The sequence below is a fragment of the Trichechus manatus genome, unplaced genomic scaffold, assembly GCF_000243295.1.
Source record: "Trichechus manatus latirostris isolate Lorelei unplaced genomic scaffold, TriManLat1.0 scaffold00036, whole genome shotgun sequence".
In the NCBI taxonomy this organism is placed as follows: domain Eukaryota; kingdom Metazoa; phylum Chordata; class Mammalia; order Sirenia; family Trichechidae; genus Trichechus; species Trichechus manatus.
This window is the reverse complement of record NW_004443972.1, coordinates 16,905,011-16,922,395: the sequence shown is the minus strand read 5'-3', so window position 1 is coordinate 16,922,395 and position 17,385 is coordinate 16,905,011. Positions and strand designations below refer to the sequence as shown.

Sequence of the window (17,385 nt, the reverse complement as noted above, 5' to 3'; positions counted from 1 at the left end):
AAACATCTCACCAACCATCTCATTATGTGTCATACAACATGTTGTTGTTAGGTACCATTAAGTTGCTTTTGACTCATAGAGACCCTATGTACACTAGAATGAAACACTGCTGGTCCTGTGCCATCCTCACAATCATTGTTATGCATGAGCCCATTGTTGCAGCCACTGTGTCAATCCATCTCCTTGAGGGTCTTCCTCTTTTTTGCTGACCCTCTACTTTACCAAGCATGACAGAATCTTAAAATAGTTCTCATAACTCAGAAAGAATCAAATTGTTTATGATCTAAAACAGTAGAATACATTGATGAATTGAGAATACAACGGTAATTTGATAGATGTTCTATATTTATCAAACAAAAAATTTTGAGGTGAAATGCAATTTAATGGTGAAGCGAAGTAAATACAGTTAGATCTTGGAATTGTGCCTATGTGTTGCACTGAAACCTGTGTAAAGCATTAGCTATGTTTCAATAAATGCATAGAAAATAAACTTTGGTTATAACAGTTATTGCTAATCTAAATTAATCTCAAAATTTGACAATTAAACATATGAGCTTCTGAATTTAAAAAAATGCATCATATTTGTAACAGCACCGAAATAATCTAAAGTCAGAACAGTTTTTCTGGGTATAATTATATTATTATAATTCTCTACCTTGACAGATGACAATTTTAGAACACTAAATACAATTTCTAGTATATGCACTAAAATAAAATGTAACAGATAGACAACTCACCATAGTATAAGTAACACATTCAAATTTAGTAATTTATTTTCCAGGTGGAAACCAGGCTTCTTGGAAGACTTCAAACTATGCCAAATGGTCTGATTTCACCATAGAGGTAGGCACTAAAGGACTAAATTTACTTCTGTGTAATTTTTGTTAACTACATTTTACATGCAAATGTCTATACAACCATGTTAATGAAGTTATAGAGAAGGAAAGAAAGTTGGCATTCCTATTTTACTGTTTTATTCAAAAGCAACTTTTCAATTGACTTGCTATACCATTTTAAACCACTTTTCATTTAATCATAAGAAAATGGAAACATCTAACAATGCATTCAAATTGGATAGCAAATTAAGAAAAATGATAGTTTACTTACAAATATAACTCCATCTTGGCATTTGTCCTTCCATACCTTTATAATATTTAGAACTCAGCTTCTATTAGAATCAGACAACAACAACAAAATGCTGTTAGTCTTAAATGTTTAGGAAAGTGCAACCTATTGACCCAGAGCTATTTATTTAGAGGAAAGAATTTTTTTCTTCTTATCAAGGGGCTCAGATTTTTCTGGACCCCAAGTAGGATGGACTGGTTAATTGGCAGTAATCCAAAATCTTTTATTTCCAAGAAATCAAATTATTTAAAATCTACATGGTTTTGGAGAAATTAATGATTTTTTAATTAAATTTGTTATATTCAAGCTTCAAAGCACATATTGTCAATGAAAATCACACTATTCTTTCAACTGGAATGTCAATAATCCTAAAATTGTCTCAGTTTATAAGAGATGTGTCCCTAGGGTATAGGAAAAAGAATGTTTTTTAAACTAAGATACAGTTGATTTTCAATTAAACTGAAAGTAAGGATGCTAGAAATGTAGGTGATAAAGGGAGAAAAAGGCAGAAATAATGGCTGCAACTCTGCACTTAGGTACATGTTACAACTAGGGCTGGTTACTATCTCACCCCAAACCATCCAGAAAAATCACGCAAAATAAAACTATGGCAATGGGTTTCAGCCTCACACATGGGAGGGAATTGGGAAACTGACCCAAATTTCAAACTCCTGGAACTTGGAAATAGCTGTAAAATCGCCAACACCAAGGTTTCTGAAGCTTGCCACATCCCGTAAATAAGGAGGTCCTTATACATGGAAATATGACTATTAGGAACTGACACATTATCTGAAACGTTTGCTAATCACCCCCGTGCTAGAGGGAGAGAGAAAAAGGGATCCGAGAGTGGAAGAGGGAGAATCAAAGCATTGGGGAGACTGCTATGAAAACACCAGGGCCTTCTTGGGGTTTAGGTTGTCAACCCAATCCCAGCCACAACTATTGTATGACTATATCAGGGAAAAGAGTATTCTTGGGTGTGTGAGAATTGGGGCAGGGGGAGGGGATACCAGGATGTTAAGAAATTTAACAAATTCATATCCTTTTTTCTTTTAAACATTTGAGAGTGTTGTGTTTATGCGTGCTGGGTAACATAAACCATAAACCTTGCTGGATTTCTGCAAACTGCTGCGTGACGCTTACAAACGGCATTCCTGTCAATGGGAGGAAGAGACAGACAGAAAGCAAGACAGAGACAGGCAGCACCCCAGGACGTGAAGCTTGTTCCTAATGCAATGCAAGCTGTAGTAGAAAGAGATGATGGCATCCAGAATAAAATGTCTTTTTCGGTAGGATGCTAAAGCTCTTGCTTTGTGATCCTTGTGTATAGAAAGAATGATCAATGGATGGGACTTAATTTCCCTCGTTTCTGGAATCAAATAGAAGGGCTTTTTGTTATTTTTAAACTTCTTCCTGTAGAGCCCATTGTTGTGTTCAGGAAACACATAAAACTCAGCAAGACAACAAAGACTTGATCTGCAGGAGAGAAGGTAATAAAGAGCAAGTCCTCTCCAGAGGGTAATTAATCCTTAGTCATTCATCCTAGACGTCCCAGTCACACTTAAGGTTAACATTCAGGTAGCTTCTTTCATTTTCTTTAAAAAAATTTTTAAACATTTTTTTTTTTTTTTTTGCAGAATGTTATACTATTAATTGCCAATTTGCATATGTGTGCAGCTGCTGTTTTGGCTCTGAACTCAATCCGATAAGCTTGCTGGAGGTATCGCAGAGCACTTGGCAGCTTTCCTATTTGAAAAGAAAGCCTCTCCCCACTACAGAACAGCTGATCGTCTATCAGCGATAGACCCTGATGGCGTGAATTACAATTACACTACTTTTCACACTAAATCTGGGTGATAGCTACTTGGAAAGAAGTTTCATCATTTTTTACCACAAACTGGAAAAAGAATTACATGGTCATGCTGTGCTTTTAAAGGCAGTTTGGTTCACTTTTGTCTGTTTAACACCTAATTCCAAGAAGTCCATAGGCATCCAGAGATCTGAATGGCGCATAATGAATTCACTGTTTAGATGGAAGATTTTTAAAATCTACCTCAAATTACATTTATTAACAAGGCGACCAGGAAGTGTTAAAGTTGTTAGACGCTTCATTTATTAAATAATTTGTGGGTATTTTCAGTTGTCATATCTAGAGTCATGGGGTTTGCTTATTTTTTTTTAATTAGCAATCCAAAACAATGCTACTGCAATTTAACAATTCATCACATAATGTTGGGCTCTTCAGTTCAGCTGTTGATGTTCGATAATTCAGATTGTTATTTTGATCTGTTTATAAATGATTTAGGTCGCATTGTGCTGTGAGGAGAACTGCAGCCGCTGAGGTGGAAGATCTTTCTCCTGGTCCTCGCATTGCTTCAGGACACTTGAGGGGTCGTCCAAAAATGCATTCTGCAGAGTAAGTTTAGCGTCTGTCAGGAGGAGAGAAGTCACTGGGGCAAAGGACACTACTAGCAACTTGATTTATTACAAGTACTTAGTTAACTTCATTATTAATTTACATTTCCTGTCTACTTGGAAAATTGGAGCAGGGCCTTTTTGCCAAAGTGCATCTTACTAGAATCCTATCTCTCTCTCACATTCTGGGACGTCAGAAAGTACCGTCTTTCTCTTCTTGCAAGAACCGACCAGCCATCAAAAAATTTAACAGGCCCCTAAACATCCTTCTTTCTTCTCACTCTCCCCTCAGATCTCCTCCCCCTCCCATCTTGACATTTAAATCCATTTGTTTAAAACATAAACAAAAAAAAAAAAAAAACCATGAAGAGTTAAACCCACCTCAAAAGCAGAAATGAAACACACTAATCCTGACGTAACCTAAGAGAAAAATAGATTTTGTTTTCCTTTTTTAGTCGCTAGCTTTATTAGATTTCTCACTCTCACAGATTATCCAAAGACTACCCATTGATTGATTGCCCGTAGAGCTGCATTTGGTGTAAAGAAAAAACTCACAGCTTTATTGGCTCCCAGGAGACAAAACAAACAGAACAAGATATTCATATTAATGCAAACAATGCAACAAACGAGGGGAAGAATCGCCCGGCTGAAGCGAGCGCCCAGCGGGCGCGGCCGGGGGCCTGGAAAGGCCTGGGCACCTCCTGCCCTGGAAACGAGGTTTCCCGGCCTCCCTCGACCTCGGGCGCCGGGAGCTGTCGGCCCCCGCCCCCCCACAGCCGCTCACAGTGCAAAGGGGCCCAGGGGCCCAGGCGTCCAGTCTCCCGGCCTTGTGGGCCCCTATAGGGCAGCAGGCTGGGCTGGGCAGGACCTGGAGCCGGAAGGACGTTTTTAGCTCAGGCCTCAGGGAAGGGCCTACGTCGGCCCTTCGACTCTTCGCAATGCAGGAACAAGAAAGGACCGAAAAAGCTCTCCTTGCATTCTCCTTTCCCTTCCCATACATCTTCCGGGGCCCCATTCCCGAGTGCTCAGTTCCCTTTACAGCTGCATCAGAAGATGACAGTGAAGAATTCCCAACATGTGCCTTCTGAGGCACCTGAGGCAGCGTGGAGGGAAAGGGAAGAAGGACGCCAGGGAGCTCTGCGGAAGGGAGAAAGCGATGTAGTAAGCATCCCCTCTCTTTTAAAAAAGCTCACATTATCATGGAGGAGACTATATAAACACATTTAAAGACAACACAAAACATTGTATAATCAAGAGCAAGAAGAGTGATATGTACCAGCAAATGCTGTTGCATGAGAGGTACCGAGCCTCTCCTCATGGGATGCAAAAGGAAGAAAGCAAGTTCAGGACAAGAAAGAGGATATTAGCTCCATGCAACCACCCCCTGTCCCTCCCCCCCCCACCCCGGGGAAAATTTAAGTAAGATTTGATTTCATAACTTTATAGTGAATATGATATTAAAAATGGTATTGCAAATATTGCATGGGACATACTTGTAGCAAAAAAAAAAATTTGTTGTTTCTCTGAAATTCATTTTTAACTGGGAGTCCTGTATATTTTATATACTAAATCTGGCAAGCCTAATTAAACAATATTTTATTGAAGAAACCACACAGAAGCAAGTCTCATGCTCTGAAGAATATTAAATCAGGGTATTCAGAACATTTTTAATGGAACCTTGTCTTGGAAAGGAAAATGCATTACCCTTCCAGCGTACTTTTTCAAGCACATTGTAGGGTGGAGGAAGAAACGGTTGAAACAACTTGGACATGACCTCATATTTCAGGAGGAAGTGGTGGTGTCATTGTTGATTCTTCACTAGTAATTGGACCAGTGTCCCTTCCCGCAGGTTGGCTTGCTGATCTCACTGAAAGGAGGACACCCTTCATGGCCAGTTGGGGATGCCATCCCATGTCTGGAAGCAGAGTGCCAGTTTTAATGGTATTCCCGTGTCAGGATTATTTATTATTTCTAAACTCAGTGGAGAACCAGATTATTTACTGGCACGTCGTTCATTTTGAAACAGAGTCGGGACTTGAAAACTTTAAAGGTGGAAGGGTAGAGCAAAATCTGCTTCGAAATTTGTCAAATACTCTAACCTAGGAATAGGTCTCATCCAGGTCTTGAAGATGCTGAAAGAAAAGACTTTCAAAATGTCAATAATAAAGCCCCAGGAAAAACTAAACAAAAACAGTCCAGTCTTTGCGTATTGGAGTGTGTGTGTGTGTGTGTGTGTGTGTGAAAGCTGTTATATGGTGGAAACCTGCTGCTTGCATTTCTTCCCCAGTCCTGGTTAGAGAGCTTTTTCAAGCAAACTTTATCACCCTTACTGATAGTTTGGATTCCCAGTGAGCTAGCTTTCCTTTTAAGCCAATTGCTTGAAGTTGTGTGAATACACTCACACAGAATGCCCCTTTATCTCTGGCGGTTAGTGCTATTTAACAACCGCAAATGGAGAAACTATTTGTCTAATGAGAGCTATTTTCAGAGTTGATTCATCAACACTCAAGGGAAGAAAACTCTGTGTAAGGCCGAGACATCCTCCTGAGCCATCTCGAGACTCATGAAGGCCAAGTGTTGAACCAAATGAAATTTTTTTTTAAAAGATTGTGCTTCAGGTGAAAGTTTACAGAGCAAACTAATTTCTCATTAAACAATTAATACACAAATTGTTTTGTGACATTGGTTGACAACCTCAAGATGTGTCAACACTCTCCTCTTCTCGACCTTGGGTTTCCCGTTTCCATTCATCCAGTTTTCCTGTCCCTTCCTGCCTTCTCGTCTTTGCGTTTGGGCTAGTGTGCCCGTTTAGTCTCGAATACATGATTGATGAAATATTTGTTTTATTTAGGGAATGTTTTAGTTCCAGTTTAATAGTTTTAGAAAATGCATAGGCTCACTTCCAATTCAAACTGGTTTGTTAGTTGTTGGTTTTTTTGTTCTTTTTTTTTTTTTCTTCTTTTTTTCCCAGACAAACCCTAACCCTTGCTTCAGAATTTGAACTATTAGGAAATTAGCATTGTGGTATGGGGGTTATGCTGAGGTTTAACTCCATGCTTTAGAGATACAAATCCTTTTTATCTTCTCTCCTACCTTAGTTTATATCTCAAACTACAAAAATACATTACAACCCTTGCTGTTCCCTCATCAGAACAGGATGAAAAAGGTCAACCCTCAGTACCTTAATGTGCTTCTTCCTCCCAGCAACACTGTGCTGGGGCCCTTGTTAGGGTGGTAATCAGTGGATAATCCCTAAATAATAAGCCCACCCCATTGTCAGGTAATGTCAGACTCCCCACTGTCTCTGTGGTCTAGTGTAATGGTCAGTTTCTGTGTAAAGAGACTTTTGATTTAATGATTTAAGCTTCCTAAAAAGACAAGTACAAAGCCACTGAGAATGTATATAGTTTTTTGACGTGAGGGATTATTATGGAAAATATAGTGGATTACAAGCCATGGGAGCTGGAGTTGAGGTCTAGCTATTTGAGTGGGTTTGAGGGACTCATTTAGTCTCTTTAGCTCTCAGGTTCCCCACCCCATACACACAAAAAGGGAGTTGAATTAGACAATCTTTAAGATTTTTTTTAAAACTATTATTCCTTGAGTTAATTAATAAGAAATAACTTATTTTTTGTACACTACTTCCAAAGGCTATCAGCAAGATATTTTTGAATTTATTCATGGTTTAGTCCTAAATGGAGAAAAGGCACATTCCGGGTTATCAGAGCATTCCTGATTCCAAGGGAATATTCAAATGCGGGAGACTGGTTAAACATCAAGGGGTTCCATAATCAGGTGTAAATATTCTGCAAAAGCCTAGTGATTTAAAGACATATAATCCTGTACAGGCAGGGCAGAACAAGGGGGTAACATATTTGAGAATTTACATACTTCAGTAATATTTGGGGATTGAGGCCTCGGAAAGAAGAGGTCTGCGATAAAGTGAAAGCTAAAGATATTTAGTAAATATATGTGGCACCATCATTCTGAATATTCTAGGCTCGTTGCACTTTAAGTTTGTGAATTCATCCACGAGGAGCGTTGAGCCTAGAGGAAGTTGGCAATCTAGCTAGTGGTTCTAAGAAATGAAGACTTAAGAGACTTGCTTCTCTATATCCTATCAGTGATGTAAGGTGATGTTTCTTTTACTGAGGCTCTTCTTGAACTGTAAGCTCCATAACAATCTTTCGCTAAACAGACTTCATTCACATTCTGAATCTGGTTTTTGTCTCACACATATCAAATTTTACAAAACAGAAAGAAACAATAGAGCTTATTAGGAAAAACTTGTTTTGAATAGTAAATTAAGCATAGTGGAAATAGGAGCATGTTTTAGCATGGTTTTCCCCCCTTTTTTACCAGTTGAACATTTACATCTTTTTCAAAGTACTGTGATTCTCCCCTTAAGTCTTAAGCTGGCGCCACACACTTCCAACAAATGAGACTTACATCACTTGTATTACTGAGAGAAATCATTGTTAATACTGTGGATTCCAAATGCACAGCCTTCAGAAAAAGTTTTAAGCCGTCACCCTTAAACTGTATTAGTCAAATCACTGTGACATTCTAAGAATGCAAAGAAGTACCTAATTCCAAAGATAGTGCAAATCAACTGTCAGTTCTGACTGGTTCCAAATCACGCGCTGTTCTCAGAGACTGGAAACCTGTACATTCAGAGGTACACCTGACTACATGGTGTGTTGTTAAGAGATATTGCCCCAGGTGGAGGCATCTTCAAAGCCAATATACTTTCTTTATAACTGGTGTCAAATTGATGTATATATTAAAAAATCTTGGAAAATGATCTCAAAAAGGAAGTAACAGCCCAACGAGCCATATGTTCAGGGAACCTAACAGGTTTCCATTGGGACCAAATTTCACTTCACCTTTTTGTCCTTATGTGCAAATAAAAACTTATCTGTAAATACACCATTAAAACAATCATGCAAATTAGTGAAATCCACAGACTGAGAAGAAATCAGACTAGCGCCATAAAAACCAAGTTGTTGGAAGGTAAAGAATTCGATTAGAAGTTAGAAATACATAACACAATATGGAAATGAACTAAATTTATTTAAACTCTATAGGTTCACAGCTTCAGAGAGGTAGATTTTTTCTATAGAACTGGAAAATTAAGAAAAGACCAATGAATGTTTAATAAATTGCTTAATTTTGATGTTGATGGAGCACCGCATCTCCAGGTTTATTTTAGAAAATATAATTTCTTTTCTTTGCTGTTAGATAGGTTGCTGTTTTAATAGAATCAGACGCCAGGGAATTTCCCAAATGCCAAGTAATACTCTAGCACTGAAAAATCTGTGATGTGCTAAGGGCAGAGGCCTGCTTAGTGGTTTCCTAAGCGTGGAAACCAAAAAGCATTAATGTTATTGACACACAATTCTTTACGTAACTCTTTTAAGTCACGATTTTAGAACTTTTTGAAATTCTGTATTATTTTAGTAGACCCTAATAATTTGGCAGTCTGCTACTGTACTGGTATGCCTGGGCATATTCTCAAAAGAAAAATAATTCACTCTGCGCATCTGTGTAGTTTTTCATCTGACTAGGATCAATGATGATGATATAAAAACATCAAAATTTACACAAATAATCTTTATTTTCACATACTTTTATTATGAAACATTACAAACACAGAAGAGAGAATAATTTATATGAGCTTTATCAAAGCATAACATTTTAAATTGATTTTTTGAAATGAATAATTGTGTGTGTAAAGTTATGCCATGGTAAGGGTCAGCAAAAATATATATACTGCACAGATTATCTTTCAAGTATTTTGCTTTTCCATCTATGGCTTAGGGGAAGGAAGTTTTATTATGTTAGATACCTGGTTACCTAAACAGCGTGGGAACAAGTTAGAAGGAATTGCATGCACTCTTCGTTCTTCAGTCCAAATTCCTACCAGTACTCTATAGCCCTGTTTGTTTAACCTACTTAAACCAAAAGGGCGTCTTTTTTTCTTTTTTTTAAATATCTAAGGGTAGTTTATGTAAATCTGTAATAGTAAAAATATTTTAACCGTAAGAATAAGAGTGCATTTTAAGCAAAAGCTATAAGCTCAACAATCGGGAAAAAGTAGGGAAAAGTTGTATCAAACCCCCCAGGCCCACCCGCCTGCCTCATCAGGTACGGGAGACCCTGTTCCAGAAAGAGGCTCGGGTTCTGGTGGATTCTCTGTTGCGAGAGTCTCATGGCCCTGCTGTTTTTGACCAGCTTCTCTGAGGGGAGTAGCTAGGCTGGGAGTTGCGCTGCCAGAAGTGCCTGGCCTCGCCCATCGTCCCTACAGCCTCTCAGGAAGGGGGTGAAGTGGCCAGTTTCCTTAAGGCTTTTCTCTCACCCCAACAGTTTCATAGTGTATCCGAGGGGGTCCAGACAGTCCCGTAGTCTAGACTTAGGGTCAGGAGGTCAAGCCTTGAAACCACAACTCAAGTAGTGCGAAGGCCCTTTGTCTTCTCTGGGCTTATTAAATCTTGAACTTAAGAGTTCTGGCCTGGTGGGGAGAAAGGGTGCTGGGGCGGGGCGCAATGCCGGAGACTTTCTGGGGGCTGACTCGCCCACTCACGGCTGATCCTGGAAGAGCTAGGGAGGCCTTTGGGATGGCGGCCACGCTAGCGCCGGGTCGGGAGATCTGCAGTCCGTCCTGGGGCCTGCCTTGCCTTCATGACCCCGACTTTTCTTCCCTCCTCTGGCTGTCCCTCGCCCTTCCCCGAATTCGCTTCGGTTCCCACTCGCTGCCCAATGCATTCAAGTCACAACAGACAGTGAGGGGAGCGAAAATACAGCCTCCTCGGCCTCTGCTCCAGGAAGCAGAGTCGAGAACGCAGGCCTTGACCCCACTCCCTAAGAGGCCTCCAGGGAGTGGGCGCTCGCGCAGGGCCAGGCCTTTGGGCGCGGGCAGCGCCAGGCTGCGCACCGCGGCGGCGAGCGTGCAGCCAGGCGAGCGGAGGTGCCCGCGGGGTGCCGCGCGTCGGCCTCCGGGCCGCGAGGGACGTGGTGGCGGTGGCTGGGTTCCACTTGCCAGCGGCGGGAAGGACGCGCGGGAAAGCGAGGGAACAGGAAGCGGTTGGCGACGGCGGCAGGCCCGCTGGAAAGGAGGCGGGAGGAGGGAGCGCGGAGGAGGGAGGCTGGGAGGAAGGAGGGAGCGCGGCAGGCAGGCGGAGGGAGGGCTGATTAGCATGCAGCAGCGCTCGCGCGCCCGGCTCCATTGTTTTAACACCTCCCCTCTCCTCCGCGCCAATCTGTCACCGTTCAGCAGGCGAACGCTGCTGCCTCAAATGCTGCTCTTCTCAAATGAGACGGATAATTAGTTGCCCCGCACGAATGCCGCACTCTTCTCACCCCTGATTGCTATCACCTTCTTGCTCCTGGCAGTTTTGACACCTCGTAATCAGCCTGCTGCTTTTCTCTTTTCTTCCCGACTTCTGCTTCCCTCCCCCCTTTTCTTCCTATTTATTTATTTATTATTATTTTAAAATGTAATCCTGGCTCCTATTTGAACGAATGAGGCCTCCGCCGAGTTAACCTTACGCATGTACATGTGTGCATATATATGGATATGTAAGATAGGTTGTAGGTGCGGGTTGGGGGGTGGGAATCTTGCAGTTTTGCAGGAAACACTGCTTCTACGCGGAGAGATTCTCTTCTCCTGAAGATATTTTTGGGAAAGGAGGAGTTGGGGAGAGGGACGGGAGGGGAGAGTTGGGGAGACCTCAATTAATGCTTTAAAGATCTCTTAGAAATTAACAAACTGGGTAGTCTCGGAATCTGCTGTCAGAAGCGTGTTTTCCCCTCTCTCCTCTAACAAGCACTGACAGTCTAATTACTGTAGCTACAAGCAGCTGTCGAGGCAGCAGCCCGGGAGAGAAAGCGCTACAGCCTGAGCGCACCCGGCCGGCCCCTGCACCCTGCAAAACCACCAAAACCCTGCCTGGCTCGGGGGAGGATGGAGAGAAGGGCAAGGCCCGGCACCGGGCAGCCCCGGCGAGCGGAAAAGGAGGGCCTGGGAGCCAGCGGACACACTTATTGTTTCATATTTATGAAGTCTTTACCTTGAAGGTTAAAAGATGTAAAGAAAAAAGGAGGGGACGTGAGGGAGTGGGAAGAAAATCTCTTGAGCTTCCATCCACCCCTTTTCTACCTCCTCGAGCTCTCCCTCCCCCCATGTTGGTAAAATAACCACGCAACCCGGGGCTGAGGGGGCGGGGTGAGCCAGGCTGGAGTGTAAGAAAGCAGATGTCCCCGCTGGCAGCAGCCTCAGCCTCCGGGGAAAGCTGCACCGGGGGGGCCCTCCTGAGGACATTCACCTCCCACTTCTCAGGCATCCCGCTCACAACTGCCTCGCCTCGGCGGGGGTGGTTTTTTCAGACTCAGCGTTTCGCGCGTGCAGCTTTTTTATCTGGGAGCTGTTCTTAACCCGGCCACGCGTAGCAGATGCCAAGATGCAGCCCCTACACACTCTGTAACAGGAGATAGGGAGACCTGGCGGGTGCCCGCTCCACCTTTCTAGCTGCGGCCAGCGCCACCTCAACAGGCAGGGACAGGAGCCCGCTCTCCAAGCCCCTCTTTGTGGTCCAAGAGGGCCTCTGTCCCTCGGAAGATGAGGCTTAAGATTGAGCTGGAACCGAAAAGAAAACAGCATCACCCGCTCTTACTGAAAGTGATGGAGGTGGGAAAGGGTTGGACTGAGGAGACGGGTCAGTGACAGTTTGAATCACCTTCTTGGCTATAGAGTTTCCTTTGGTTGTCAGCAGGCTAGTAGGTGTCAACTGTGTGAGAGGGACTCTCCCCTTCTAGAAGAGGGAAAAAGAATCCCCGTTCACAAGACAGGTACAGTGGTATATTCTGGCTGGTACATGCTGGAAAGTTTTTATTTTTAATTTTGTATGTGTGTGTGGGAGGGGTAGGTGAGAGGGGAGGCTGGGTGGGCGGGAGGTAGGGGGAAGGGAAGAGGCTTGGATAATTGTCTAGGCATTTCCATTCAGCCCCAGTGGCAGTGAAAGAAAGATGTACATGCTTCAGAACCCGTCACAGTGAATACCTAATGATCGCTATGTCACCTTGGTGAGGAAGATGTCAGTGTGATGTGCTTGGCACCCTGAGAGGTTGAGGCACCACTCTCATTCCTCCACACGTTAAGGCTCTTCACTGTGGCACAGGAGCCTGCCTGAATTCCCCCAACCCAAAGCCTCGGCTTAAAACACTTGCTTCAAGATGGCTTAAATTTCTGTTTCAGAGTTGCAAATCTGTGTTTACTTCATAAAATGGAAGCATTTTTAAAAGTCTGGGGGAAAAAACCCAAAAGGCAAAAATCGTAGGGAAGGAAAAAAAAGGGAATTTCATTTTAAAATGTTAAAAACAAAATTCTGCATCCTTCTGAATTTGGTATCGTCTCTCTCAAATGTCTTCCAGTGGCCATCGGTCAAGCTGCTAACAATGGATAACAAATTTCTCAACAAGAATAGGAACATTTCTAATCTAAATTGCTACATAAGGATCGTCCATACAGGGTTTTTTAGATTTGCTCCCGTTAAATACAAACATGTTTCTTTAGTAAGTTTAGTTTGAAGAAGAATTTTAAAATTCAAAGTGACCCAATTGTAATAAAAGGTCACTGATCTGGTCATTACCCTTCCATCTGGTTACTGGAAAGAAAACATGACTTTTAAGAACTCTCCCAAAAGGTGATTCACTTCCTTTATTTTCTTTTTACTCAGAAACAAAGAACACATTAGTGATCACAGCATAAGTAACCCTTTTAATACTTAACTCATTTTTATCATGTAGCTATACACAAGGTAAAAATTAAACCATGTATATTATTTAAAAAATCTATTTAATTTTACCAGTGATTTTATCATTGGCCAACAAATGTCTTAGGTTTGGCATTTACGTAGATGTTTATGTTGTCTACTATTCTTTGTTATAGGTTTATTAAAAAAGAACATCACCTATATCATAAATAATCTATATTTAAAAAATGAAAACAAATTTAAAAAAAAACCCATAAACATTTAACATTACCAAATTTAACTGATCTAACTAGAAATCCAAGCAATAAGCTTAGATATTTGAAACAAACTTGAATTATGATTATATAACTTTATAAAGTCACATACATAATTTTGAATTATGACAGTAACAATGTAAACATGAATACAATGAATTACAGATTTGAAACAGAATGATCTTTTAAAAGATAGTAAGAGGAAGTTACAAAATTTAAGTTTAGAAAAAAATTCAAATAGCTGTAGCACTGAATTTTTCTATAAACTGTTCCTGAACGAAGTTTACAATCAAGCATTTATAGTATTACAAACCCAAAATCATTGCATAGAACTTGATATGTCTGTTTTCCAAATGTGTCTTAAGTCTTCCCATTAAAGTGTGAATTAAGATGCCGGAGGAAATCCCCCCTGGATGTAATGGATGGTGGGAAAACTGCTTGACAGAATTCACATACTCGAGGTATATGCAGTTCTGAGTCTGTACCACTTAGTACCAATAAGTCACTGTCTTGGTTAGGATAGGGCTTCCAAACAGGCTGCAGGAAACAAATAAACAAAAATACCTTCCGTTACTTGTGTTTAAGATCAACTTGCATTTTGAATGAGTTATGTGCATGTATTTGAAATTCCTTAATAATAACAACCAAGTGTTGAAATTTCCTAATACGAAAGCAAATCACATTTACATTAACGTTAACATGCGGGCAGGACTCAATTCTCTTTTACATAAAGGACACAACAAAATTTTGATTAAAAACCATTTGGGATACAAGTTCCTTCATTTTATCTTCACATATTTAAAAATATGCCAGCTTTAGCACTAGCAATGTTTAATACCCATTATCGTAACAGCAGTAGTTTTGGAACCATGGTCAATATTTTAGATTTTTTTATTAAATTCTATCTTTTCTATTTTACAATAGAAAATTTAAGTTATAGGGTCTTTATTAGTCCATGGTACACTAGGTATGATTTGTGTGCAGGCATTTAATCAAAAGGAATTTAAATTTCACTGCTATTTATAAGCAAATATGCAATGAATAAATCATATCAACCAGTGTTTTTTGATTTTTGAAAAGAAAATATTTTTCTTTTAAGCTAGTAAACAAAGTTCACTATTCAATTATTTATTGTGTTTTGAAATGTCAAATATTTAAATTAATCATTCAACGGAATCTAACATCAGATGTACACTTCTGACTTCTTATTTTGCTCCTGTTATGCTGTGCATAGTTTGGCCTTCTTACCCTTCTTTGTGCCAGAATAAAGTGAAACCTGCCAACAATAGCTCAATTAAAGAATTTTGGAAAATTGTAATTCAACAGAACCACTTCTATTCCACTATAATCAGCACATATTCACACTTTAAACAACTGCATTTATCTTTTTTTTTTTTTTTAAATAGGTAGAAGAGCAAGAAATAGCATTTAGTTTAATATTAATAGTAGGTGCTCAATAAATGTTTGTTGACTGTAATATGTTATTTTCCTGGATTGTGTAAACCAAATTATTTTTAAAATTTGCTTTATTAGCTTGATGCAAGAGCCAAAATAAAAAATTCTAAACTCTGATATTTTGAGAAGAATCACCTCCTAAAGTCAATTTTGAGAAGCATGAAGAGACCCTTGTAGGCTCCTATCACTAATATGTTTTTACAGTAACACGGCCAGGTCCGGCACCTGATACAGTGTTTGTTTTCATCCTCTTAACTTCCTTCCATCTAGTTAACCAATCATTTACATAAACAGTAGTATTACTAATTGAAACATTTGAATTGCACATCACTGTCTTCTTATAAACATTACTGGACAGCTGTGTACAGTTGGTGTAAATATACAAAGTCTGTCTAGGCACCAAGATTCATTCAAATATCAGTACAGAAGGGTTTATAATAACACTGACTCAATTCCTTTTGTGAGAATCTGGCAATTTTATCACAAAAAATAGTAATATTTAAAATAAATGTTATGAAACTTGGAGGTAAAATAATTTTCTTCAGGAAAAAATTTTCTTCCATGATAAAAGAAAAGTAGTAATACTTGTGAGCAGGTAAGCAAAAATCTAGTTAGAGTTAACTAGATTCAAATTTTACTGTTTGCAGTTTAAACAAAAAGTATAATTGATTAATATGTACCATCCTAATGGGAAGTTGGTATGGATATAAATAAGAGATTATTACTTTAAAGATAACTCTTACTGAGATCTACAAAATAGTAAGAAATGGACTTGGAAACAATTTAGCTTCTAAATTTGGTAAGCCAATCTTCCACTGCCAGTTTACCTTCAAAGTCCATATTTATCCTATTCCATTGGGAGCTATTAGTTCAGATTGTATTTCTTCATAGAATTCAGTTGGGACCCCAATCACTGACTCAGCAAAAGTAAGAAAGAAATGAAAATCACATAGAGCAAAAATAAGCAGATATATTTTAGACTTTGTTACGGTATCTGAATGTGTAAAAAGGTATTAAGTAGTAATGACTGATATAGCGTCAAAATCTGAAATATGTAACTAAAATTTCACTTCTCTTTGCTACTCTCTATCAACAAGTCAAGAATTTTGGATTTCTCATACTAACTTTATTATTACAAATAAAATAATACATATATTTTTAAAAATCCATTTTAGAAATATTCTTTCAATCCCACATTGTAACATGGCCTTCAAAACAAACTAATTTCTTGCTTTTTCTGCCAAAATATCAATTATCTAACCTTATGCCCCATGTCTTGTGACAGCTCAACACCAATTCTCCTGCATTTTTTAAGCTGCATACTTCTCCATCAAGTTGTAATCACATACCAGCTGTTTCTCTTGCTGTAGTATAGAAAGCAAATGCACAATGCAGGGTGCCATCTACTGAAACATGAATGCACAGACTAACTAGTAAAAGAACAAGCAAGAGATATAATGGAGAAAAAAGTAACAAGTATTAGAACTGATGTACTTCACAGCTCCACAGGAATTCTACCGACAATAAATGAAATTGTTTAATTTGTTTCATTTAGTAGCAACTATAGCTGAGACTATGATGAGAAATAAGGTTAACTGTGGAACATAAGTGAGCTTATAATTAAGAATTATTGTCAGATATTGCCTAGTTTTTCCTTCTACTAAAATATACCACAGCATGACTGCAGCCTCCTTTGTATGATTTAAAAGTCTACAATCTATAATAGTTATAAAACTAAAATGTATTCATCAAGTTTTTTTTTTTCAGTTAAATATTTCAAGGCAGAGAAGATAAACAAATGCAAGTTATATAGACATTTACATCAACATATATTTTCATGGTTTATTTTTATTATTATTGTAACAATTAACATATATGCATTGCCTTTAGGGAATAATTTTTATTAAAACGAATGGCACCATTCTGTGATAGAACCTAAGTCTAAAAAGAAGGGTAGAACTGAGATGGGGGTTGTAAATAGTAATGTGAACTTAAAAAAAATGAAAGTATTAGATTGAAATCATACGTATGCAGAAATTATTTTAAAAAATATATTAGGCTGCATGTCCAGTGCTAGACTAGAAACCAAAACTAAAACAAAACCCTACAGAGGTCTATATACTGTGTAACTGAGAATATGACATTTGTTCAGAGATAGTTCACTTACTTTGATAAACAGGAATATACAATGCAATGACTGGAAAATTATTCATTCTTGTAAAGATGAGTATGATACATACAAACATTTTAATTAAAAAAATACCATTTGTTTCACAGTTTAAAATTTAATAAAGAATCCTGTGATAACACTGATATTGAGTAAACAACCTTTGAATAAGGACTAAGAAAGTGACATCACACTAGAT

The 17,385-nt window shown here is 39.3% G+C and overlaps 1 protein-coding gene across 19 annotated transcripts in view; it reads right to left on the bottom strand.

The window, feature by feature from the left end:
- Positions 1-17,385, bottom strand: part of TANK (TRAF family member associated NFKB activator) — a 126,016-nt gene that overhangs the window by 2,847 nt on the left and 105,784 nt on the right. For 11 of the 19 annotated variants that reach the window (XM_023730447.1, XM_023730450.1, XM_023730446.1 and 8 more), the window contains one exon: positions 13,296-14,101. The exons of 1 other annotated variant lie outside the window; for it this stretch is intronic. In XM_023730447.1, coding sequence (XP_023586215.1) covers positions 13,925-14,101 — 177 coding nt within the window. In that variant the 3' untranslated portion in view covers positions 13,296-13,924. Of the gene's footprint in view, positions 1-1,084; positions 1,169-2,809; positions 3,535-13,295; positions 14,102-14,927; positions 16,450-17,385 lie in introns of those variants that run through there. 7 more of the 19 variants (XM_023730453.1, XM_023730458.1, XR_002823949.1 and 4 more) reach the window with 6 other exon arrangements.